The 22,614-nt window shown below is 45.4% G+C and overlaps 2 protein-coding genes across 4 annotated transcripts; both read right to left on the bottom strand.

Moving 5' to 3' along the window:
* Positions 1 to 716: 716 nt before the first annotated feature.
* On the bottom strand, positions 717 to 4,539 carry dhrs7b (dehydrogenase/reductase (SDR family) member 7B). Of its 2 annotated transcripts, none has more exons than XM_062531681.1 (7): positions 4,426 to 4,539; positions 3,563 to 3,740; positions 3,338 to 3,453; positions 3,027 to 3,237; positions 2,844 to 2,936; positions 2,489 to 2,641; positions 717 to 1,788 (listed from the first exon to the last, which is right to left on the bottom strand). In XM_062531681.1, the coding sequence occupies exons 1-7, from the start codon at positions 4,522 to 4,524 to the stop codon at positions 1,583 to 1,585; spliced, it is 1,056 nt and encodes a 351-aa protein (XP_062387665.1). In that variant the 5' UTR covers positions 4,525 to 4,539; the 3' UTR covers positions 717 to 1,582. The 2 variants fall into 2 exon arrangements, with proteins under 2 accessions (XP_062387665.1, XP_062387664.1); XM_062531680.1 differs by having other exon boundaries at positions 4,402 to 4,533.
* Positions 4,540 to 7,028: 2,489 nt separating this feature from the next.
* On the bottom strand, positions 7,029 to 22,276 carry cramp1 (cramped chromatin regulator homolog 1). 2 transcript variants are annotated; one of them, XM_062531679.1, is made up of 20 exons: positions 22,191 to 22,276; positions 19,682 to 20,049; positions 18,390 to 18,592; positions 17,945 to 18,098; positions 17,062 to 17,145; positions 16,805 to 16,853; positions 16,563 to 16,648; positions 16,081 to 16,204; positions 15,876 to 15,957; positions 14,612 to 15,592; positions 14,010 to 14,187; positions 13,135 to 13,301; positions 12,478 to 12,549; positions 12,219 to 12,300; positions 11,839 to 11,946; positions 11,382 to 11,578; positions 10,477 to 10,666; positions 10,054 to 10,218; positions 8,881 to 9,017; positions 7,029 to 7,543 (listed from the first exon to the last, which is right to left on the bottom strand). In XM_062531679.1, exons 2-20 carry the CDS (start codon positions 20,046 to 20,048, stop codon positions 7,424 to 7,426), a joined length of 3,546 nt encoding a protein of 1,181 aa, XP_062387663.1. In that variant the 5' UTR covers position 20,049; positions 22,191 to 22,276; the 3' UTR covers positions 7,029 to 7,423. The 2 variants fall into 2 exon arrangements, with proteins under 2 accessions (XP_062387663.1, XP_062387662.1); XM_062531678.1 differs by lacking the exon at positions 22,191 to 22,276 and adding an exon at positions 20,428 to 20,820.
* Between the last annotated feature and the right edge of the window lie 338 nt (positions 22,277 to 22,614).

Below are 22,614 nucleotides of genomic sequence, written 5' to 3'. Positions count from 1 at the left end.
AAGTAATTTCATCAAACCAGTCCGTCTTGTCCTACCAGCTCGATGTTAAGCAAAAGATTGCATTGTAGTTTAGAACCAGAAGAGGCATCTCAGTGACATGACCTTCACTGTATAACTGCAGGACACCAGTTTTTTTTTATTCCTAATACATGATTCCGCATTGATGTTGAACATCAGAAGTAAGGCCACAGCATTTTTCATCCACATTCCATCAAAATATGGTTATTTGGTTGCATAAAACGTCACTGAGGGTTATGATGGGTTGTCTTAGTGTGGCAAAACTAATATAAGATCATTTTGAATAAGATAATTTCAGTAATGGATAAGGATGCTAGAAGATGAGTGCTTTAGCACAAAGTTAGAGCAAAATGCAGGAATGAATGAGATGGGCAGTGAAAGTATCCTGGCTTTGGTTCATACACTTCTGACCTTTTGATCAGGCTGCTTTGCATGCATCTGCAGTGTGGCTGTTTTGCAAAGGCTGCACATTAAACAGGAATGATATATCTTTTCTACCAGCAGACAATAGGCACAAGAAGTTACGTCTAATGTAGGAAGTCACAAATGGTGAAGGGTAGGTGGGACAAGCTGAACTAGGAGACAGCTTTGGAAGTCCAAGCTAAATGGACCTGTAGTCATCAATCTGTTTGATTTCTTTTCTCTTTTTTTTTAACCAAATAAAACTGTTCACAGTTATTTTTTTCTGTATAGTGGGTTTTTATTGAGTGATTAGTCTAGAACGTAGACTGAATTATGTTTTGACAGCGATGGAACAGTGTAAACATACATAAAGGGACTTAAAAATGCCCCATATGGGGGAATAACTGTCTCTGTCAAATCCCCTACTTAAGCCAGTAATAGTAAACTAATGCTAATGAAATTATATAGAGGTAGATATATTATACATCTTAGATGCACTCAAATGCATGTTGTCCATATAACATAAAAATCAAGAAGTTTCATGCACTCATTTTGCAATTCATTTTTAATTCAGTGTGGTACAATTTCATGAGAAAAGTATTTTCAAAAACCCTGTTTATTTGCACAGGAGGGCTAGGTTTTGAGTTTCCAAAATAAATATTAGTTATTCAAAGCCATTTCCCAGCATTACACACCAAAACGGCAGCGGTTATTTTCCCATGCTGAAATAGCTTAAAAAACAAACAAACAGTGGTGAACATGAATAATTTTACACCAATCCATAATTTTCTGAATCACACATAGGTTGGATTCCATCCAATAACTTTCTTATGAACTTAATACACTACATTGAATGTTTTCACAAGGGATCAACAGCACTTCATCTTCTTGAGTCACCAAGCAATCATAGTGGAAAAGTGAAAGCACTGGACTTCTCCCACAGCTCAAACGCTGGAGGCCTAATGCTGCATGGTTCATGTTTTCAAGTTGTACTGACATTCACAGACCCAAACACTTTTGCATGTTCAGACACAGCACAGGAAAGACAAACAGGATGTCCCGTTCCTTCCGTCCGTCATTAATGCAAACCCTTCCTCTTCCATCTCTAGTCTTTGTCACCTGGATCTCTTCCTGTGTCTCCTTTTCATTTTAGTCCTCTCCTTCACTCCTCTTTTAACCTCTGTTCTTTGCGAGCTCTGGATGCCATCAGTTTGAAGAACAGGGCGGGCCAGAGGGTGCGGATGTATACAGCCACAGAGGGCAGTGGACCAGCCAACAGAACATCTTTCTGTCTCTGATTGACAGCCCTCAAAACACTATGGGCTACATCCACTGGATCACTTCCTGTTGCAGTTGTTTTGTCCATTACTGAGGTCACAGATGAGGGGGAAAAAAACCAAAACATTTGTTTAGTAAAAAAGTACAGTGAAATACACCTAGCCAATTGATAGAAGCAAAATGTGATTTTCTCCAAATAACAATCTCATTAAATTTCACATACAATACGATATGAAATATTTCTAATTTTTAGCCAGTGATGACTTAATTCCCTGTAATCATTGTGATCTAATGCAATAAACGTGGTCTAATGCAATTTAAGCTGTCAGATGCAATTAGAATAACTAGTCCAGCGCCTGCACCAGCACGTGCCTTTAGGCACAGTGCATCTAATGTCAGTCGCCATATTGGAAGCATGAAGATGCACTACATATTTTTCACTTCTTCAGGATTTGGCCGTCATATTGGTAAGGTTGACACCTGCTTAATGTTGTTTTTTAATGATGTCTAACATTTCACATCGAAACAACTATACTGGACTCAAATGGATCCTCAGCATTACCCACAAAGTCTATTGCATGAATGGTTTGCCAGACATGCGACGAACACACACACACAGAGACATTGATATAGATTCCTTCTTTCATGTTTTGTTTCAATTAATTTCCCTATGGATGTATGTTTAGGGGTTGCCTAAAAACATGCCCCTTTCAGTCCACCCCAAACTTACTCCCAAGACTATCCCCTCACTCTCCCCATCCAAACGTGCAAATTCTCTCTCCTCTCTCACCTCCATATTTTGATCCATCTCCAGTCACTGCATTGACTGACAGGTTGGTTTTGATGTATCCGGGGCTGATCACGGTCACCTGCAGTCCGAATCTCTCCACCTCCGCCCTGAGGCAGTCAAAGTATGCCTGTGTGGCATGTTTGGATGCAGCATCTGTGTCAACGAGGACAAAAAACCTGAATGCTCATGGCAATACTGAGAACGCCACATCATAAGAATGGTGTGAACAAAAAGGTTAGTCAGAGAGCTATGCTGTTCAAACCCAGGTCGAGCCTTAAATAGATAGGCTAGTGACGAGGCATGACTTTAGGGAGGTTAGGTCCTATGGCTGAGGTCTGGTGGAGTCATTACTCACAGGCAGATCTGTAAGGAATGGCGATCCTCCCCTGGATGCTGCTGATAGCGACAACGTGTCCACTGCACCTCTGAACCATGGAGGGCAAAATGGCTAAACGGGAATATAGCAGACAGTGACAAATGAGAAAGCTAAAAGACAAACAGCATTCAGTCTCTCTCTCTCTCTCTCATAATCACTCACCCTGAGTAAGAGCAACTGGGCCAAAGTAATTGGTCTCCATGACTTCCCGCTGAACAGAGACATGGGTGTCTACAATGCTGCCACGGTAACTGATACCAGCATTGTTGATGAGGACGTCCACGTGACCGTAGCACTTCAGAATCTCCTCTCCTGCCACAGCAACTCTCTCCGTGTTGGAGAGGTCAAAGGTGACAATGCGGGGAGCATATGTCTGGATGGACAGCAGAGGTGCCACTCAGCATCATTTTGGAAACTGACAAGTTCTGTTGGAGTGTACAAGTGTGTGTATGAATTTATGTGTGTATGCCCACCTGTTTTTTGCCATCTGTCGTCTCTCCAAGTTCTTCAGCAAGCTCATGAAGTCTCGCTGGGTTCCTTCCACATAAAATGAGACGTGCCCCAGCAGCATGGAAGATCCGTGCACACTCTGATAAAATCATTTCATATTCACATTCTTTAGTCTTTAAAATGTAACATCCCCCCACATAGGTAGAATCTACTTTTGTTATGATTATTACATAATTATCTTCATTCACCTTTTCCTAGTCCAGAACTTGCTCCAGTGATGACGACCACACTACCCTGAACTCTGTTTTTGACGCGGAGTCTCTGCATCACATAGTACATCACCATCAGCCCAACGCTACCCAGAACCAAGGGTCCCAGTCCACTGGCAACACGCTCCATATGCCTGCTCAGGTGAACACACTGGACCTGCGCGCGCGCCACACACACACACACACACACACACACACACACACACACACACACACACACACACACACACACAGTATAGAGATCAAGTACATCGACCACCATCCGTCACATGCAAATTGTAGCCTGGTTGTCTGACATCAACCTATATGATCAGCCAAAATGCAGACATGGTGCTGGAATGGCAAACTACAATTTCACAATCTAGTAATTGTTGACATTAAAATGCTGGTTTGCAATGATCCATTGACTAATAGTAATTATCATCACAGATATCAAATATCAGATATCAGATATCAAATGTGGTTCTGTTCAAAATATAACGTGTGTAAATGGCAGACATGCCAACCCCAGACAAACAACATAGATATGCAGCCAGCAACAATAAACAATTTGTGGAAGTTCGTGGATTGGCAATAGTCGTGGTCAAGCAAGATGCCCCAAGTGTAAATATCTTCCATAATCCTCTCACAAAGTTAATAAATGCGAATAGCTCTAGTAATGTGATGACAACAGACAAGTAATCCCGATTGTCAAAGGGACGTCTGAATGACTTCACGGCTATTTGATGTCCAAGCGAACAATTCTCATCGAGAACTGTTCGAGTTTCTTTTCCTATGGCACAGAGCATTAGTTCTGTTTTGATTAAAACATAACCTACAGGTATTAGACACCAAATCTGTACCTCAAAAGATGACACGCTTGGGTTTACATCGGTCTCTTCCCTACCGGAAATACCACGCTCGCGCACGCACACCCGGAACAACAGCAACGTCGACGACATTCGTTTTGTCCAATCCTCAATGCACAAAGGCGCCGGGGGTGGAGCAACAGTTTACTCTGAAAGAGACGAGGGCGATAGGGTCCTCTGGCGTCATTCTAGAAAGGACATTCATGACCCTTTTCTATACAAAATCACTGAAATGGCAGGCCAGGCTGCGGCTACCCTTTACTTTGTTAATTTACAGATGAGACACGTGCGCACCGACAGGATTAGCCTCTCCATTCATTCAAAAATACTTTTGAAGAGCTGCTTACATGTATGCACTTTTCTGGTAAGTGGGTAGGCCTAGCAAGAAAGTTTGGCCTTTAAAACATCTGAATCAGTATGTGCATATACAGAGATTTCATGTTCTTCACTAATCAAATCATAACATGATCTATACACACCTGAAAATAATTGTACCTGAAAAAGAAGTGAAGTTGGCAGTTTGTTGTTTGATTTAAATTTAGCATTTAGAAGAACTTACCTCGGTTCCTCAGTGGTCTGCGACAGTCAAGAGGTCTTGATTCTTTGATGGGTTTCTTTTATTACTATTCCCTTAACTTTAGATTTCACTGGAATGCTTTCGCAATAATTTCAACACATGTTGATATATAACATGAGTTGATGTTAAATATGAGCTATATCGCTCACACTTATGCTTATAATAACTATACAAAATAACTGTAATAACTGTAAATAAGTGTGTTCAAAGCAGTCTTTGTTGACCATGCAAAAGAAAACAAAGGACTTGAGGTTTTGTTTTTGAGTGTCTATTTATAAGCACGAGTAAAAACAATTTTACAAACTGAGATCTTTAAAACAGCAGGGATGTATGTTTTAGAGGCCTTTTATATTAAATTAAAACAAACAAAAACTTAAAACAGAAACACCTTCAATGGTTATCAATAAATAGTCCAAATAACATTTACAGTATGTTACAAATATGAAGTGAATACTGAAATCAGTGTTCTTTTGTACACATGTACATCCACCCACCCACACACACACTCTCTCTCTCTCTCTCAAACACAAACTCTCTCTCTCACACACACACACACACACTTAGATGACCCTTCCATTATGAGCTGCATATCTGCAAGTTTGTGTATGCAATTTTAAGTCAACATTAGGACCCGTTTGACTTGATTACATTACAATGCTGCCAGGTTATAACAGAAGACATACACAGAGGGGGAAACCTTTGTGTTTTCACAAGTGGAACTAGACTGCGGCCTTTAGGGGTACAGGTTCTCCCTCTAGAGTAGTGTACAAGTGTATGTGCTAGTGATTGTAAGTTAAATGCAAGGCCTTAGAATGTGACAATATGTGTGAGTCAGTGTGAGGAGTGTTGGTTTATGCTGTATTCCTGAGAATGGGTAATATCTGTGGCCAATTCTTAACTGTTAAACCTATCTCAATATGTATATATGTGTGTGTGTGTTAAAAGTATGGATGTGTTTATGGAAAGTACGGTCTAGCTCAATCTAGAATATGTCGGTCATTGTATAATTTGGGGTGCTAGAATATCCTACCCCAAAGCAGGTTGGTTGACTCATTGCTTTCTAGGAGAGTCACAAATGCTCAGAAATGACCAACTCCCTCAAAGGGTTACACCTCGTCTTATCTAGACCCTCCCTCGTATTAGTGTTCCTGAAATTGGCTAATCGTAAATCAGATGGAGGAGAAAGATGTGATCACAGCAGATATGTGGCTTGGATGGAAAAGTTAAGGGTAAGGGCCAGGTGTATGCACGCACACATACGCTTGAGAATCTTACTATATGGCTTTTTCGAAACTTGGTTTCTGCATCAAGGAGATTTCTACTTTGCAGAGAGCAGAGAGGACATATGGACACTCACAAACACACACACACACACACAAAACGAATGTCCTGTCCTGGTCAAACCCAGCTCTGGGAGGTCATCCTATAATTGTCCTTCAGGGAGTGGACAAAGGTATAAAATCAGCTCTGAGTTCCAGTAATCAGTACTGCATATCCGAGGATTTCAAGGCCAGAATAAAAGGAGGGTCACGAGACAGAAAGAGAAAGGTGGAGCTGCAGCATGGGAGGAATAAGGACAAAGAGAACACACACACACACACACACACACACACACACACACACACACACACACACACACACACACACACACACACACACACACACACACACACACACACACACACACACACACGGGACAGTGAGACAAGCGGACATCTACAGACAGGCAGAGAGACAGACATTGAGATAAATGTATAGAGGGGAAGCTCTTTGTTCAGATATGGCAGGCAAGGGGTTTTCTGTACATGAGGTTACTTTTGTAAACAGAGTTTTGCTTAAAGTGTTTCCAGAGGGCGGCTCACTGAGCACTCTCAGAATCGTCAGTCACACAGTCTCCCATTCACCCATTCACACTCACACACACACATGCGGTCAGGTCAGGTGGTGTGGATCCTGGCGCACTATTGCACATCTTCAACCCCCCCCCACCCTACCCCCCACCCTACCCCCCACCCCAAAAGACACCTACTTCTTGCAACACTCGGTCACAGTCGCACACTTCACCATTGTAGTTTTCTGTGGCCATTCAGGTGGCCCTCTGGCCTAACCAAGGACACCTGGGGTGTATTGCAAGCATGTGGCTTAGTGACAACTACCTGGATAAGTTAACTAAACCTTCTGAAAGCAGAGATCTCTGGCTTTATTTTGCTAGGCGAAGAAAGCCAAAGGGCATTTACCACGTACTCTTAGCTGACTTAACTTACCCAGGTTTGTCAAAAAAACACATATTTGGAATAACCTCTTGGGACTTAAGAGATAGAATGGTCCCCAGCCCTGCCCTAGAGGCATCAGCTCCCAGGATGTTGATTGGGCAGCCTTGACATCAAAACAGCCAATCGGGTCCCTCTGGTCTCCTCAGACCCCGGGGGGCGGGAGGGGCGGCTCCGTGACAGACAGCTCGTGGGCGAGGTCGTTGAAGCGGGCAATGTAGTCCACACTGCTCTCGCTCATCATGCAGGCCAACTGGGTATCGACCTGGAGGAACCGGGAGAACAAGTGAGAACCATGGAGGACCGTGAACCAGTAAGACCCCACTCAGAATGCAGAGTTAACACTTGGACGGCGTTATGAGTTGACACCTTTTTGAACACCTCTGTGTGAAATTTCTCTGCACTGCCAGGAGCATTAGCATTTGTATACCGGTGTAGGGTACAGTTCACGCCTGGTCTTGCTATTTTCACTGCTCGAAATTCAGCTTGGATTGCAGCTCTGCAGATATTTAACTCTTACTGCCTACTCGTTGTAGCGAGTAGCTATTTAAATGCTTACTGCCAAGGCCCCCCCTGTTTTCTGAATGTTCATGATAAACAAGCAATGTTGGCTTTCAATAAATGTCTTATTGTTTGCTTGTTTGTCATAAACACTGATAATGTTGGCTTTATATGACATGAATAAAACATTCACTGGGTGGGTGGGGTCATGATTGATAACTTCCACTAACAAACAAGTGAGAAGTATGATACTTGTGTCACCCTTGTGACCACTGACCACAGCTATTGTAACTGTTCTCTTCTCTTCTCCATAAAACGGTATGTCAGATGTACATACAACTGGTTCTTCCTGAAAGAACCTGCCATCTGTTTGTAAAATGGTTTCAGTAATGTTTTCAGCCGTTTTTAACCTACTGCCCTAATGGCTCACAGCTGATATCAATTACATAAGCCAAGCACCACATGCCAAGATGTTTGTCAGTCCACCTCCTCAAGAGATACCAAGTCTCTAATCACATTTATTTCCGTGTTTTCATCTGTGCTCTCTTCTTTTGCTCGTTTTCTTCACCACAACTTCCAAGATCGAAAGACCTGGAGGAGTAAACTCTGTTCCTCGATCTCCAGTTTCTGAACACACATCCCCAGAGGGTGTGAACACTGGTGTTTGAAAACACTCTACTGGATGCAGAGCCCTTATGGATTTATTATCAGTCGATGAATATTGAACTGACACACAACTCTTTAAAAAGTCTTCCTTGGCACACACAGACAGAGAACGCACAGTGTGTGTGAATATAGGAACGACGCAGACACTGTGTCCTAGCTGCATGCGATGCGAATTCAATGGGAATGTCCTAACTGGACATGACGCAACCAGTGCAATGAGGTGCGACGTTCTGAGCAGAGATTTTGTCAGACGGGTCGTTTCTTTTCTTTTCTTTCTGTCACTCGCGTTCTTCTGCTATTTTGAACGAGAAATATGACGCAATAGAACAACATGGTTAACAGATTCAATCTGGGACAGAGAGAGCACTCAATACTACAACATACAGTTACAGCTGGTTGCTCGCATGCAGGATAAGCTGTGAGATGGCCACTCACCTCTGCAAGGCCTCTGGCCGGAAATGAATCATGGGAATTGGAGTCCAGCAAGCTGGGGCCCAGGAGGGCTGTACCACTGGATGGGCCCACACGGGGGAGTTGTGTCCGGCGATGTTTTTCAGGAGACACCAGACTTGCTGCAGGGACAACCATGTCGAGAGGGACAGGATACTGGATATGAGTGAGGCTCACTTGTCAGTGTGAAAAACATGCAACATGTGTGTAGTTTTGTGTGCGTGTTGGGATAGGTTGGTAATCCCAGTCCACTGTTTAGTGACAAACCTGTGAATGTTGAGTAAATGGTAGACCTCCCAAAAAAAGAACCCTATGTCTGTTTTGATTTCTGACTTAACTTATCTAGGTATGTCACTAAACCATGGGCCTGGAATGGCCCCAGTTCAAGACCTAATTAGCTGAAACCTCAATCCGCTCCATCTAGGATTCTCTCAAAACATAGAAAACCAACACAGATGCACCTCACTCAAACTATCCATGTGTATGACAGGGGAGCTATGCCAGATGCGTAACTGAAGCGTTCCGTTCGTGAAGCGTATGCTGCAGAAGTTAATAATCACTATAATCAATGGAAGTAGCTTAACCAGATGCGACAGTGGCGCGTGCATTCGAAAAAAATAGACCCATCTTCTAAAATGGATTTTACGCGTCACGAACGGAACGCTTCAGTTACGCGTCTGGTGTAGCTCCCCTGTGAGTATGTGTATGGATGTATCCACCTTATTCCGTAGGCAACAATGGGGGTCGCCATGACACCGAAAACGGTTATCTATTTCCGGCGAGGCTGCGTTGTATCTGTTTTAACGTGACGGTTGACAGTGCTTAACTTATCATAACGCATATAAAAGTAAACTTCTCTATTTTATATCGGTTATATATGATGTACTATATCCATGCTGAGCGCAGAATTGTCAACATTTCGAAAGAAATCTAAGTTGAAGCATATTCTAGTTAGCTACCGAGAACGCACATGTAAACAGAATGAATGGAAGTTGAAAACAGTATCGGAACGATACATATTTCCAGGTTAAGGAATAGGGTGGATAATATGCATGCATGCCTCCAAGTGCATATCTGTATGTATGTGCTGTATATGTGTTTGTATGTATTTATGTATGTATGTATGTATATGTGTGAGTGTGTGTGTTTGTTACTCACACAGCAGGCAACCCAGCGAGGAGTCGGTGGAATCACTGGGGTACCACTGGGGGTCGTGTGTGGGCGAGGGGATCCAGCTATGAGCTGGACTATTGGAGGGAGAGGGCAGCAGTTTGGGCGTGTCTGTCCCATTGAGCTTGGCCGGAGAGAGAGATGATCCTTCCCCTGAGAGAGAGAGAGAGAGAAGAGAGAGAGAGAGAGAGAGAGAGAGAGAGAGAGAGAGAGAGAGAGAGAGAGAGCGCGACAGAGAGAGAGAGAGAGAGAGAGAGAGAGAGAGAGAGAGAGAGAGAGAGAGAGAGAGAGAGAGAGAGAGAGAGAGAGCGCGCGACAGAGAGAGATGTCTTGAACTGGACCGAGAGCAAACACATTCAATCGAAACATCAATCAGCCCTTTGATGCCGTACGAGTTCCCGCGTGTCGTACCAAAGTGGGCCGAGTTGATGGCGAGCTCGATGATGGAGTCACTGATGTGGGTCTGGGCCTCTCCAGAGGGGAGGGACTCCTCTGGGGGACCAGGAAGTGAGATGTCCAATAGCGAGGCGACGCTGGGCGGGGCGAGCAGGGAGTCCGCACCACCTGGGGATGGAGGTGGCAGGCTGGTCTGCAGAGATTCCTGTGATAGAGACAGCCGGAGAGAGAGGGAGAGGAGGAAAGAGGACAGGAGAAGAAAGAGGGCAAAATTAGACTGAAAATTGCCCTCATTTCAACACTTTATGTTCTACATTAACAAAACAAAACAAAAAACAGCTTTTTCATTTCTTGAATGTTTTTTGTTTGTTTGTTTTATATTGTTTCAGTTGGGGGACCACTCCTTATTAACAATGGTCAGTTACCCTCACTCATACACAAGAACAGCCCAACACATCGGCTCCTCCACTAGGGCAGCCATAGGACACGGCATGAGTTGGACCTGAAAGCCTCTGATGCTGAAGGTGCTTCTCAACATGCCTCCTCGATCCTCGATGCTCGAGCAGCGTTCCCACTGATCTATAACGAACACTGGATAGATTATCCCATTTGTTTTTGCCCCATCATTCTTTATGTAGATCAGTGAGGATCAAGGCCCGAAGAGCGAGGGAGGACGTTTAAAAGCCCAAATGAGAGGCACCCTGACTCACAACTGAACCTGTCTTCCTTACAGCATAGTACCGAGTTTAAAGGCGAGAGGGGTGTGTAATGGCAGTCGCAGACCAGGCCTCCAACTTAACACATATTCCTACAACATTTCATGCATCGTTTACCAATAAAGGAAATGCAGTCAAGTCCTGGAAAGACATATGATCCAACATTACACATTCGAGAGATGATCCCCAAATTCCCAAAGTCACCTCTGCTTGTTGAGGGAGGATGCTCGTCTGTGGCTGTGGCTGTGTCTGAGGCTGAGGCTGGGGCTGTGGCTGGGCTGGCACCAGGGACACGTCCCCGTCGGGTCCCAGGAGGGCGTCCTCTACAGCTGCCGCCTCCATCTCCCCACGGGGGCTGCCTGGAATGATGCCCGCCGACTTGGCTGCCTGGTCAATCGCGCCTGCAGCAGCACATAGGGAATGAAGACGCATGTTATTATCACTCAAGGCGAGTTTCACAGGCAGTAAAACAGACCTTAATAAAGATTGTGTTCAGATCGTTTTTTTTTCAACAAGGTACAGTACGTCCGTTTTGGGCAATAACTAACATTCATAGTTGAAGTAGTGCTAGTTGTGCGATTATACAGAGAAGTTACACCATCTCAAGCTATTCACACATGGGACGTTTTATTTTAGTTTTTTTTAAGAAAAATCATCTTACTGGACAGTTCGGTGGAGGGTGAAAGGCTTGGTGCACTGGCTGTGGTTTTGGAAACAAGAGGTCGGGCCAGAGGGACACGTGGCTGAATGGGCCGGAAGGAACCCGTTCCTAGAGCAGAGAGAGAGAGAGAAAGAAATAAAGAGAGAAAGAGAGAAAGGGAAAAAGACACACAGAAAACTTCAGTACACCTTCTAATTTGGCCATCATCACCAAATGACACATCTGCAAGTGTTCACATCATTTCTTTCCCTTCTCTTGTATTAGACTGATGATCAACTGAACAGTTTGTTTGAGAGTAAAAAAGCCTTCGAGGGATTGGATGAGCATCTGAACACAGGTTTGTTTGCGAGTGAAAATGATGGTCGCATGAGTCACCTCACCTGTGGCTGAGGAGTTGGAGAGTATGGAGAAGGAACAGACGTGCTGTGACGCATCTCCGGTCGTCCGCGGCACCAATGTTCTCTGAAACAACAGAACGACTTTAGGAACCACAGAACACTCATTTATCACACGTGTTGTATTACATACAAGGCCTTACACTATCACACATGGAAAAACCCAATGACACTTGGTTATTTAACATGTACAGTGTTATCAGAGGAGTCGGACAGCTTTGACCCCACCGCCACACTGTCTTACCTGGACAACCAGAGGCTTCCTTAGGGGTCGACTTCTACCCAACTTCCTCTGCTTCGGCAGCAAAAAGTCAGACTAGAAGAAAAAGACACAGAGGAGAAAATGTAGGATGCAGCGGTGTGTGGATTTGCTCGTTTAGTATGATTCCCGTTTGGTAAAATGTTTTTTCTGAAGCCCTGAGCAAGATGGCGGGGGTATGAGTCAACCTTGAGTCAAATCCCCGTTGCCTTCAGGATTAGGAAGCATTTAGACCCAGAAATAGAGAACATCCAGAACATCTGGGATCAAATCTGTGATGTGTGCTTTTATTCCCCCACCGAGATTATAAACATGGCTATGAACAAACATGAAACAATAAAACAAGTGCTGTTTGTGTGCATAACAAATTATCTCTAGTACTGATAGTACTGATCTATGATGTGAAGGAGGTGATGTGTGTGACATTACGACTGAATGGCTTGTGTGTACTTCAGATCAAGTGAATATTTATTATGCGGGTGTGTGTGTATTATGAAAATGAATGCATGTGTATCATGAGTGCAGAAAGTAAGCATGTGTGTGTACAGCACCTATGAATATGAGTGCACAAGTGTGTGTGTAAGCTCACGTGTGTGTGTGTGTGTGTGTGTGTGTGTGTGTGTGTGTGCGCGTCACACTCACGCTGATTGAGTCCAGCTGCTGTCTAAGGGCCAGCTGGGCCTCCTTGTTGGGGGAGAACATGCGCGAGAGGCGCGAGCTGTTTGGCGGCAGCATGGTTGGCACGGCGAACACGCCCCCGTCGCCATCGCCGCTGGACACCAGGAGAGAGCGGGGCAGGTTTCGCCCACCTGAAGCAAGGAACCAACAGCAGATTACCAGATTATTACCAGAAGCCAGAGACTACACTGCAAGTAACTGACGGTGTTGAAAGAGTACAGGGTCGGTGTATCAGCCTTTCAGACACACTGTGCATTTCAACACACTTGCACAATGTGGGCGAGCCAATAAATAAATGAGTGAAAAACAACAACACAAAGGACGTGTATCTACTCTCAACCTCGTCTTCCACCGCAACTGCAGTGAACCGACGAACGCTGATACTGTTGATGTTGCCGTGATGATTGGGAGTGTGCAGAGCATAATTTCACGACAGACTGCAAAAGGTTCAGCATATGTGGGAGCCCTGTGGTCATGGCAACCAGAAAATGTACACGATAACCACCTTAAGTGAACAACAGCACCGGCGATTTCTCTAGCGAGGTGTACAGATACATCCATGCCAAATGCTTTGCACGGCAGTGCACAGTGCCAATGTTGACAAAGTTGGGAAGCAGTGGCTTATCTGAATGACTATGTACCTATGATAGATAAGTAAACCATGGCTTCATATTGTGTGTGCACACGTGCATTTTTGTAAGACTGCAATACTATGTTTACACATGCATTTTTGGAAAGATGTGATGTTTGTGTGTGTCTGTGTATCTGTCTGACATTCATTAGACTACTGTGTGTGTTAAAACAAATGTTTGTGAGACTCTGTGTGTGTGCGTACGTACTCGTTGTGACAGCGTTAGGCAGCAGCAGTTTGGCGTTGCGCGTTGTGCTTTGCTGGCGTCCACAGCTGGGACTGCGGTTGGTGCCCGAGGGGGTTTTGCCCGGCGGCGTCAGAGAGAGGGCCTGCTCCTCCTGGCCCGGCTTCACCGGGGACGTGCCCACTGTACACAGCTCCGGAGCCTAGCCAACACGAGCGCAGCATTACAGACACACACAGGCACACCATTACAGACACAAACCAACACACCCAGATTCATGATTAAGCAATGACAGCTGATTGATAAGCCTAGGTTACAGTCAGGGTCAAAGGTCATAGAAGGGTCAGTCTGCAGAATATCATGCGATGTAATCAAACTTTAACCTCATGCTTTCAACAGCTAAAAAAAACAAAAGAAGAAAGTGTAAGTGAATGAAGTGGGCTAGTTTCGTCATGCTATTCTCGACAGAAACCCCTTACATACGGAAGATCATTCAGCGTGACTGGTGCGATGCACTAATTCCTTAAATCGAGTACAATCTACTTTTCAAACATTGACTGTGAACCACATTACAAATCATACAAATGTGGTCATCTTGGAGGTCGAAGGTGAAAGGTCGTGCTCACCGGCTTGGGGTTGACCTCGGAGGCAACGAGGCGCAGGAGGCAGCGCAGCACGCTGTGTGTGTTGGGCGGGGTGGTGGCGGGGGCCGGCGGCCGCGCCTGCCACTCGTACTCCAGCTGCAGTTTGCCCGGCTTGCCCAGCATCAGGTAGAGCTCGGCCAGCGTCACGTTCTCCGCCTCCTGGGCACTCCAGCCTTCCTCGCGGATCCGTTCCGGGGAGCGTCCGGTCAGCACGGCGCTGCCGCCGCCAACGGCACTACTGGCGCTACTGCTCGGAGCGCTGCTGCCGTCCCCGTCCGGCCGTGCGGAGGTGTCCGGTAGTGCGGCGTGTGGAACGGCGAGGCCGGGAGCGGTGCGCTCGGGAGACAACACGCCGCCCGCGCCGGGCTCGTCCTTGCCCTGCTCCGCAGGGGCCGGAGCCTGGTCCCTCTGAGCTCCAGCGGAGCTCCTCTCCTTGGGGTCCGCGTCCGCCTGCGCGCCGCCCCCCTCCGCCTCGGCTGGTCCCTTTCCGGCGCTCTGCTCGGCTGGCAGCGACGGGGTGGTGGTGGCCGGGGAAGCGGAGTGTGTCGGAGGGTGGGGCGCGGGCACCGGCACGGCGGCGGAGCCTTGAGCCGGGGTAGCATTAGCGCTGGCACTATCTCCTCCACTGCCAGCTGCTGCTGCTGCTGAGCCACTCTCGGTGCCCTCCTGGCTCGGTCCCTCTGCTTTAACAGCAGGGGGCGCTGCAGCCTTCCCCGGGCGCCCCGCTCCCCGGCCCCCCGGCTGGATGCCCAGGATGTGGGCGGCGGGCAGGTCTCGGGAGCCCGGACGGCTCCTGCCCGTCTCCTGCCAGTGCACGGTGCACGAGGCTTTGGAGTGGACGACGCGCGCCACGCCCGGGAGCGTGGTCACCGTGCTGCTCTCGGCCGGGAACAGAAGGAGCTCCTCGGCATCAGCCTTCTTGGGGACGCCCTCTAGAGCTTCCCGCTCCTCTAGACTCTTGCGCTAAGCGACACCAGTTAAAGACAAACATCCAAACTGACATACACAGCTTCTCATACACAGCAACAGCTCATTGCCTCACCGACTGCACTAGGTGTAAGTCCTGTCTTGAATCTAAACAGATATGAGATAAAGACATTGATTTTCATATGCTCCATGAAAAGAGAACAGCGGGAGAAAGCTGACTGGACTGAGCAAGCCTGAGTTAAAATAGGTTCCAGTAGCGTGGTTTTGTTATGTCTGCTTTGTAGTGGGTCCAGGGCACCTCGTCAGGACAAAAGGATACGATTCGCTGGTCCTGCACAGCCCACTTCTGCTTCAGGAACTCAATCAGGCTGGAGACCTTCCTGTGGAGCTCCACAACCATCCTGCAAAACAAATCAGACAGGACAAACGGGTTCGGTTTCGGCCTGGTTAACATCAATCACGACGTAAGCAGCCGCTGATCGGTTGACCCGAGCAGGATTTAGGGTTAGCCAATCGGAACTGACCGGAGGCGGGGATTGTGTGCCAGGCTCTGAACGCGGGCCCATGAGTGGTTGCTGCGCGGCTGCAGCTCCACGGCAACCTTCAGCGGCAGCCGGACAGGCTTCTGGTCCTCCTCATCACTCACTCCTAATGGGCAAAAGAGAAAGAGAAGGAAAGAAAGAAAGGAGGACAGAAAGAGAGAAAATATTCATTATCTCCCTCCGCGACAGCCTGGTCACATTCAGCATCACCTCCTACATCCTGTTGCTATAGAAACCCCTCTCACCCCGCCCACACACTGGAGTAGTGCCACGGCCTCAATCGGTACACCCCCTCTACCACAAACTCTTCCTCCGCCATCCCTCTGTTCTCTCATTCTTCTCCATCCCAATCTCACCCTTGAGCAGGCGTGACTGCTCAAATGGGCTCAACCTCCAGCCGTTTCCCCCCCCTACACTTCCCACCACTTCTACTCCACCGCCCCCCCACCAATCACTTCACTTACCATCTGGGTCACACAATTTCTTTAGGGCTCGGCACATCGGGGCCTTAATGCGCAGGTTTCTGCCTTTGGAACGCACTGTCGTGGCTCTGCAAAAACACATTTCAGCCATACAGTCAAGTCAAGCTTTACATTTACAGCTGTACGTCAATACTGCATAGGCTAGGCATTCATGTAAACTGTTCGTAGCATTGTCAACTTTTGGTATATATTTACAAGGACGTGGGGAAAAAGCAGTGTCTTACCCCTGTTGAATGAGCTCATTCAGTTTTGCAACATTCTTATCGTCCATCACTGACAGGAAAAGACAAAGCAGAAGTTTATCTATTAAACATACTTAAGGGCAATACTATTCAAATTCACCCACCAGCAAGGCAATTGAATTATTATTTGCATGTACTTGCAACATGCATCTTTGTGCATGCATATACATTCATTCACTCTCACACACACACACACCTCACAGCACAATTAAGACACGGGTCTGAGCAGGGCAACTTACAGCCTCCGACTTTCTTCCTGAGCTCAGCATAGCAGATGAGACCGAAGAGCTCCTGAGAGGACTTCTTGAGCAGACGGGAGTACGCTACAATGGAGAAGAGAACCAGGTGAGGAGCACGTTGGGAGTACTTGCAATGACAAAGAACCCATCACAGCAAGGTTGTGCCTGTACAAAACCTGCTTTAGGGTATGTTCAGACTTGGCTTCTTTCTCTGACAGGAGAAGTTATGCCGATTGCCTTTTCAGCTTCTAATAAATCTGCCATCTGTTTTGTTCCAAAAAGCAGTCAGAAACACCTTTTTGTGATATGCTAAATACCCGCTTGTGATTGGTCAGCTGTCAAAAAACAGTGTGACATAGTTAGTTTTTCCCGTAAAAAGTTGAACATTTATCGACTTTAAAAGCTATGAGCTGCAGAAAAAGACGCCTGCGATCGCGGTTTAAAAGCCGAGGACTTTTTCGAAACCACAGTCTACTCCATAGAATTATAGTGTAAAACAGACTGCGGCAGTTGCGAAGAATACGGCACGTCTGAATGTATCCTTATTAGGCTGGTTGCACCAGGCACGTGACTCAGGCAAGGGCATGGTACAACAATTAGCCTCCACTAAAATCAACAGAATTGGCTACACTGATGAAAAAAAGTACAACAGTTTTCTGAAACTATTTTTTCGCTCTGCAAACAAAAGGCTTTGTGTGGGAGGTGTATGTCTTCAGAGTGTAGAACATCACAGAGGCCTTCAAAATATCTCAGGTATTTGCAACACCGGTTAAATTAATGTTTGGTGCTGGGTTTGGGTTTGGTGCTAGGTTTGGGTTTGGGTTCACCAAAAACATAAACAGTGGTCAAATATATATCCAACAGCATTCTGTGAAAACCTCACCATTGTTGAAGTCAATATGCTTGGAGATCTTGTGCCACGTCCGGTAGTAAAAATGGCGAACCTGCTCCTTGTTCTTCACCATGCTGGCTGGCTTCCCTTTCTTTTTGTACTTCAGTGCTATGTTGTTCTGAATGGCTTCGAAGTCCTTCCCATGCTGTGGGTGTGTGGGGACAAGTACAAAAGAAATGCATTGATGATAAAACAGGAGACAGGTGGTAACTACAGACAAGCTCTCTCCTCCATTTTTGGGTGGCAATAGTGTAAGCATTCTGCTAGATTCGTCCGGCATGTGTGCCACTAAACGTACTTTGTGACATTGCAGCATAAATCAGTCAAACACTTTGGACACATTGTGCATAGTTGTGCTCTGTTGCCTTCCACCAAACAGTGTTTTGAAAACCTGAAAGTTGCACTCATTGGACAAGGGTCACTTCATAAACCCTACCTCGTAAAGGCCTTCGAAGAAACTGTTCTTGTCCTCGGTGCTCCAGGACTCCCACTGTCTGCGGGTCCGTTTCTGGCTGCCGCCTTCCTCTTTCTCTCCAGAGCTCTGGCCTCGTGGGCCTGATCGGGAACTGCCTCCAGCCCCTGATCCCCCTACAGGGCCTGCTGTGGTAGCCGCACACACTGCTGGACCTGCCTCGGCCCCTGGACGAGAATGAGACAGAGAGCCATAACAGGTGAGCTTCTTAATCACGGTTAACTCCATCTGGTCATGGCTGTCTGTGACTGTCTTTCATTCATATGGCAAAAGACCCAGATATTACATTGGAATCAAATATTTGACTGGAAGAGATAAGGCAGTTCTCCTTACTACATGCACACAAACTAATAAAGTATGGTAGGGAGTATCGTGTTGCCACAGACTTGCACTGTATGCATGCATGTAAACAATACCTATATAGGAAACACCGTGCGCTGATGTAGGACTGTGGCTATGTGTGTGCTTATGTGTATTGGCAGCAGGTCTACATGTGCTGTTCCTGGAAGTGTGTGTTCAGAGGCTTTCCAGACCTGCTGCTCACTGTGGCGGTCCAAATGCAACATGAGGCTACATGAGCCAGCCAATGTCCCTAACTCACGTTCCCCCACAATGCATCACAACCATTCCTGTTTGGATCTCTTAGTTAAGACCAATGTGACCCCCAACCATGCCCTCTACCCAAATGCCAATCCCATACACACAAATAAAAGAAATACAAAACACCAAAACAATAAAAAGCAAACAGGCAAAAACATAAGCATGCTTTTAAAAATTGCAAACCACAATAATAGCACTGCAACGATAAAGACTAAAAACATCACGTTGAATACACAGTTGTGAGGTGGTGCTTCAAATGTCAACTAAGACCACAGCCCTTAACAATTGAGCAAGGTTGTAAAAACAAATGTGTCGACCAAAAAACTCATTAGCAGGAAAGGCATCTATGACAGTGTTCCATATTTACTTTGTCAATCAATCAAATAAATAAGTCTGTCCAATATATTGGCTCAATAACAGTCCAGTAAGCTGTAGCGTAAGACAGCTACTCCTAGCAGCGCATCCCGCCGTGCGAACTACCCTGTACAACCTCTCACAGAAGGACGTAAACATGCCAAATACTCAAAAGTAGCAAAACCATTTCTCGTGCCTTCAAAATCAATCAACTTTCATTCATGCATGACGACAACAAAAACAACAACAACAGATTCAGCAGGGCGGCAGGTGACCATACTCTCGTCCCTTTAGGGACTCACCTTTCGCTTTCGCCCCGCCGTGCCCGTTCAGCGCAGGGGCAACGGGATCCTTCCGGAGCCGCTTGCTCGGAGGTCGCACACTGGAACGGAGAAAATGATGCTGATCCTGGTTCTGTGGGACGGCAGGAGGGGAAGTATTGGACTGCAAGTTCGCTGGGGGTCCGGACGGGTTCGGTGTTGAGGTGTGAAGACTCGGAGTCAAACTGGAGCTGGCCGCAGTTGATGGATTAAGAATTTCCTCTTCGTCTCTCTTTGTACTCGTCTCCTCGCTCGCCTGATCTCCGCTCTCCTCCTCGCAAACCTCCAGCTTGCGGGCAGGTTTCTTTGGCCCCTCGCCCCCGGAAACATCCCCTTGGCCCACTGTCATCCTGACAAAACACAATAACAGACATTTTATTAACATTTGAGATAAAACAAAATAGCGATCAACTTAGAAAGGCGACATTCCCTCTCACTCAACATGGCCGCCACTGTTTGTTTCAAATCCCCTCTCACCGTCCCGACGAAACAACCCAAAAATATTCAGTTGTTTATTACTTATTCTTCCCAAAAATCGAAATCTGAAATCAATCCAAATTCCTGAATGCACTGAATACCTCGTTGACTTGCCTGATCGGCAATTTTTATTACGAAATTTAAAAGCGAGCGCCTACACTTTAGCGCCCAGTAGAAACGACAGTCGACAACGAAAATCTTTCGCTGCATTCGACCTTTAATTAAAGTGCTTGTTTTTCGAGCAATTTTACCCATTTTCCAGCTCGTCGACAGCTGACGACGTCTTCTTTCTCTTCACCATGTGTCCGAAGATTTTGGAGACCAAAAGTTGATGAAATTTAACATATTCAGAGCATGAAAGGGGTCAAGCAGCTACTCGTCCTCTCCTCACTCCTGTTCCAACAGGGGATACAACTCTGCGCAGCTCCAACTGTTAGCTATCTTAGCAACAGCAACTCTACCTCACCAACTCCGTACTTTTACTACTCCCCCTAGTATGATACATTCAATTATTTAAGCTGAATCGAATCTACTAGTATCATGCATCTTCTGCAGATATTAACAATACGGTTTAGGCGTTGACTACGTGATAAAAGCGTTTTTCCGAGTTTTGAACACGAGCTGAAGCTCTGACGCCTCAACAACACCCGAGCCTCTGGACTTTGGTTGTTCTTACTACGTCATCACCACTTTAAGAATAGATGTTTTGATATTAACATGTTGATTTACTGCAATATAAATCTAACGCTAAACACTCAAATCCAGCCAGTACAGACGTACTAGTATACTGTCAATACTGTAAACATGACAATGCAATTAGAAAACGGAACTTCTGTATACCCCAAATATAAGGTATAGAGAAATGATTACAGTCATGTCGCATTTACATATTGTTTCTTATGAGTAAATCAGATCAGATACGTGAAACGTTTAACGTGTCACTCAGATATGTTCATCGTCATCTTTCAATTAAAGCATTGCAAAAGAATGAGTATTATTGTTGCAAGTGCAGAGACAGACAGTTATCCCATCAGAATTGCACACAAACCATAGTATGCCTTTTCACAACCTATTATGGACAGTATGACAGTTCAGGCATACATCTGACAACTCTTGGAACAACAACACAGAGTGGATATTAACTGCATACCATTTATATTATTAGAAGCCATACAAAGTTATTGTGTGACTGGGTTATCATTTCTCATTCTTTGAGAGAGAAAAAAAGTCTATGTATATGGAGCATGTTACTGCTGTGATCTTAAACTTTGTATCCTTCATCTGCACAGTTGTCAGTACCAAACTTCAACTTTTGCATTTAGTCACAACAACTTCAACAATAAAATGCAACTGAAACATATGCAACATACCACATAGGACCACATACGTATGTAACATGAAAGTAGCTTACTCTATCTGGCATGATTTTACCAGAAATTTCCAAGGGTGTGATGAAAAGTCAGATAGTGCATGTTTATGTGAAATTTAATTCAGAAAGTTTAGATAAACTAACTCAGAAGAATTATCCATATGTAATATCAGCAATAACCTATAAGTAATATGGTTCAAAGTTCGCTATCTGAAAAAATCAAATCTGCATGTTGAACATAGGTTAAAATACTCTGACTATAACAACAACAAACAAAACATTGTCACACATAAGAAGCTTGTAGATTTCTGAGATTTCCAAATGAAAGCGCATGTAGGCCTACAAGTAGGCTACTGAAGTCTGATCTTGCTGCCCTTCAGACATCTTAAAAATAAAAGTTGTCAAATTGTTGAGCTATCAAAATGCATAGTGTCTAAGGCTATTAACATTGCTGTTAGTTTTAGCAACCTTTAGCTAGCTAGCATCTAACGCATCACGTTAGCTCACGTTCATCTTTAGAACTGAAACCTAACCTTAAACATCTAGGCTGCGAAAACACACAGATGTAACTATATTACTATGCCATGGTTGACATATTTACACGTGACCTTTCTAGATGTCTAAAAACGCGTTATCACCACTTACCTTCACTCTTTCAGTGGGATTCTGTCAAACTAGCATCCTTTCGCCCAGTGCTTCCCCAGCTGAGCACTTGCTGGCTGTCAGTGCCGTTTTCCTCGCGCGGGTAGCACGCCCACTACAATTCGAAAACAAATCATTTGATTGGACAACTGACTGTGGAGCGTGTGTGTCTTGGCATGAAGAACGTGGCTTCTGTCCAATGGAAATTTTATAAGACTGTGCATGGTAAGTCTACTGACCAATCGCAGTTATTTTACCTCTTAACTTCCACATGCGTCATTTCATTCATATCGCTTCGTACCGCTCCTTAAAGTAACGGTCCCACCCAGCACGTTGATTTCTTTGTTTAAAAGCAAGAACAGCCTGACGATTATACGAATGTTTGTATCCAAATACACTATGCATAAAAACTTTTATTTCATTTTAA

Source organism: Sardina pilchardus, chromosome 3, assembly GCF_963854185.1.
Source record: "Sardina pilchardus chromosome 3, fSarPil1.1, whole genome shotgun sequence".
Taxonomy (NCBI): domain Eukaryota; kingdom Metazoa; phylum Chordata; class Actinopteri; order Clupeiformes; family Clupeidae; genus Sardina; species Sardina pilchardus.
Note: the sequence above shows the minus strand (reverse complement) of the source record. Positions and strands in the feature narration are given on the sequence as shown.

What these genes read in the sequence shown, in the direction of transcription:
- cramp1 (XM_062531678.1), bottom strand. Translation starts at nt 20,477, where the DNA reads ATGGTGAAGAGAAAGAAGACGTCGTCAGCTGTCGACGAGCTGGAAAAT. An exon ending in GTCGACGAGCTGGAAAATGG is followed by an intron (nt 20,050 to 20,427) that starts GTAAAATTGCTC and finishes GTGTTTTGTCAG; the next exon opens with GATGACAGTGGGCCAAGGGG. An exon ending in GCATATTGACTTCAACAATG is followed by an intron (nt 17,146 to 17,944) that starts GTGAGGTTTTCA and finishes TCTCCATTGTAG; the next exon opens with CGTACTCCCGTCTGCTCAAG.
- dhrs7b (XM_062531680.1), bottom strand. Translation starts at nt 4,524, where the DNA reads ATGTCGTCGACGTTGCTGTTGTTCCGGGTGTGCGTGCGCGAGCGTGGT. An exon ending in CCCAGTTGCTCTTACTCAGG is followed by an intron (nt 2,937 to 3,026) that starts GTGAGTGATTAT and finishes ATTCCCGTTTAG; the next exon opens with CCATTTTGCCCTCCATGGTT. An exon ending in AGATGGATCAAAATATGGAG is followed by an intron (nt 1,789 to 2,488) that starts GTGAGAGAGGAG and finishes CTGTGACCTCAG; the next exon opens with TAATGGACAAAACAACTGCA.